The 2,811-nt window shown below is 38.1% G+C and overlaps 1 protein-coding gene across 1 annotated transcript; it reads right to left on the reverse strand.

Annotated features, from left to right (window-relative positions):
- Positions 1-790: 790 nt before the first annotated feature.
- On the reverse strand, positions 791-1,803 carry hamp (hepcidin antimicrobial peptide). Its single transcript, XM_085421881.1, has 3 exons — positions 1,501-1,803; positions 1,323-1,400; positions 791-1,179 (listed from the first exon to the last, which is right to left on the reverse strand). Exons 1-3 carry the CDS (start codon positions 1,585-1,587, stop codon positions 1,072-1,074), a joined length of 273 nt encoding a protein of 90 aa, XP_085278007.1. The 5' UTR covers positions 1,588-1,803; the 3' UTR covers positions 791-1,071.
- Between the last annotated feature and the right edge of the window lie 1,008 nt (positions 1,804-2,811).

Raw genomic sequence — 2,811 nt, forward strand, 5'->3', positions numbered from 1 at the left:
TTGAGTTTGAGTCGACTTCACAAACTTTTTTCTTACCAGTAGTAACTCTAATACTACTAGCTAAGCACGACGGTAACCTGAAGGTCCCGGCACACTCTTACATCCTTACCTAACATGCTTTACAAGACAGAGAAGGAGACTCTTCTTCCACATAAGCACTGATTTCTTTTATTTGCTTTCCATTATTTCCCTTTACTCTAGAGATCATTTTAAAAGATAATCAATTTGAGCTGATCACAATATGCATTTCAGCGGATAAGAAATTATGATAATGATCTGTAATATAGCCCCAGCTGAGAAGGCTAATTCATGTTTATATTGCTTCTGCTCTCACCTTCTGCTTATTGTTCCCCAGATAAACCTCAGGTAACATGCAAGAACATTTTTTGTTTTTTTTTTTACTATGTAATTTGTCTCAAGAAGAAAAACTCATTGTGCGTTATTTTAAGAGTCTAATAGAACACCATGTATAGTAATTAACAATAAATGTGACCATAAACTGTCAGTTCAGTTACTAGTGTGTAAACGATTTGTCAGCGATGGAGAGCAGAACAAATTTTGATGTTAATTGTGTATGAGTTGTGCGTTGTGTGTAGTGAGTATTAAACATTGCATATGCAACATGCCAGCTGTTTCTAGTGATATAATGATTTAATGTAACAAAGTAGAAGCTCAAAAGGTAAAATTGGGATAGGATATTGATTAATAATAACATAAACCTGAGACCTAATCTCTTGCTAACTGTTGTAGATGAACATTTCCATAAAAATGACAGAAAACATTTTTGCAGCTGCTTTTAATTTGTATTCTTTATTCAGTGCCAAATATCAACTTTTTCCAATGAAAGAAATGTCCACATCTGACTTTCTCTTTAAAAGAAATTCACAAAATGGTTGAAATGTATAAAATAAATACAGTAGAGAAGCTCTCCTATTTCGGTGCTGTTTCATAATTCACATCTCCTCAAAATTATGTAAAATGTGTATAGCACAGTAAATGCTACGGAGAAAGTCTTTAAGAAAGAGTCAATAAGCATAATAAATTAATATTTTGTGGCTGTTGCGGGAATCCTCAGAACTTGCAGCAGAAGCCGCAGCCCTTGTTGCTTCGGCAGCAATTGCAGCACCAGCGGCACAGGGAAAGATGGCTCTGACGCTTTTGCCTGATGTGATTTGGCATCTGTGGGAAAGACAAAAGACGTGAGCAAGGTGTTCAACTCCATCCGCTCTATATACCAAGGTACTCTGCAGGGAAAATGCATCCACTTAAATTTTAATTTGCTCTTGGTAATTGGTTTAATTCATTCAGTCGATTGAACATACCATTGATGACTCCGCTGACATCTCTTGATGTGCCACAACTGGAGTGTCATTGCTCCCTGCCTCCTCCGGCTCTTGCACCTGTTAATGAATTATGCACATTGAGGAGGCGCATCTCAGCGTCCTGGCAAAACATTTATATCTAATAAGCAAATGAAGTGAGTTTAAGACGAATTCTTACCCCAGCAAATGGGATGGCAGAGCTCTCCAGAATGCAAATAAAGGCGAGCACGAGTGTCACTGCAACTGCAATGCTGAATGCCTTCATTTTTGTCGGGGTTTAAATGGTTAAGTTGTTTTACCCTTTGAAGATTAGAGTTGATGGGTCTTCCCTCTCATGGGTGCCGGTGCAGCGAAGAACACCACAATACCTTCAATTTATTCTTCAGGTCCAGTGATGGATAGTGATTGCCTGGGCAAGTGGATTTCTTTAGATATTTCACTGACCCTTGTCAGCTCGTGTCCTTCTCCTGTTTGATGGTATGCTGACTGTGTTGGTTTTTATACACAGTTGGGCTCAGTATTGCCTCATCGCTGCTGGAGGCCCAGCCCTTTCCTGGCAACAGTTACCCAATTCCAATGGGGAAGTTTTTGACCTCTTCATTTCTCCTTACTGTAGTTCTGCAATACTAGGGGAAATTCACTGATCTATTTTTGATTGTGGGGTCCCAGTGTCTGAGAAAGATATGAAATCATCTACAGACTTTTTAAGGGAATAACTTTCCACTGTGAGAACATAATTCCACACATGAACACGCTGCTGGAGACCATTATTTTTACAATCTCTGAGAGCAATATGTATTATGTAAATTGGACTTTTGTTCTGGAGGAACCCTGGTAAGAGCACAGTACTTTCTCCAGCAAAAGGCCTAGACAGCATAGGTCAATCTATTGCATGGCTGACTGAGTCACACTTGTTTCGACCCAGGAAATCCTTCACTAAGGAGAAGGAGCCACTTTGGAATATCCATTGCTCAGTCTAAAGGATGTAATTACAACCTCTCAAATGGAATAATTAGCCCCTCATTTTCAACACGTTCAGTTTTTGCATAATACACAGGAACCTGCAGTTGAACCAAATTAAATCCCTTTGAGAGCTGGAGAGTAGTAGCCAGGATTAAAAAGCTCCATTTGAGAGTCAAGGTGTTTCAATATGCAAGAGTTAAAGATGAATATAAAATAATGTAGTGGGGTTTATTATGTGTTGACAACAAAGAATTGCATTGTTTCTGGTATTTTAATCTGCATCTGTTCTATGTCATAGTTTTTATTCTTTCATGCATCATTCTTAGAGCAGATAATTAAGAACCAACATACAAAATAACAGCTGCTTTTGTTTCCTCAAAACATTTCTCATTTCCTGGCAATCTCATAGTTTCTGAATAAATTTCAAACTGTGCACAATTAAAAACCATGTTTATTTAATGGCATAATAATAACAACAGCAGACTGCTCACAGTTTTGTTGGAAAACCGGATTTCTCATTCCTTCC

The sequence above is a fragment of the Rhamphochromis longiceps genome, linkage group LG11 (assembly GCF_057381845.1).
Source record: "Rhamphochromis longiceps isolate RC_006_pf linkage group LG11, R_longiceps_female_GT1.1, whole genome shotgun sequence".
Lineage (NCBI taxonomy): Eukaryota > Metazoa > Chordata > Actinopteri > Cichliformes > Cichlidae > Rhamphochromis > Rhamphochromis longiceps.

Bases quoted from the DNA above. Each gene is read 5' to 3' on its own strand.
- hamp (XM_085421881.1), bottom strand. From the start codon at position 1,587: ATGAAGGCATTCAGCATTGCAGTTGCAGTGACACTCGTGCTCGCCTTT. The intron at 1,401-1,500 runs GTAAGAATTCGT...ATTCATTAACAG, and splicing joins CTGCCATCCCATTTGCTGGG to GTGCAAGAGCCGGAGGAGGC. The intron at 1,180-1,322 runs GTATGTTCAATC...TCTTTCCCACAG, and splicing joins TGTCAGCGGAGTCATCAATG to ATGCCAAATCACATCAGGCA.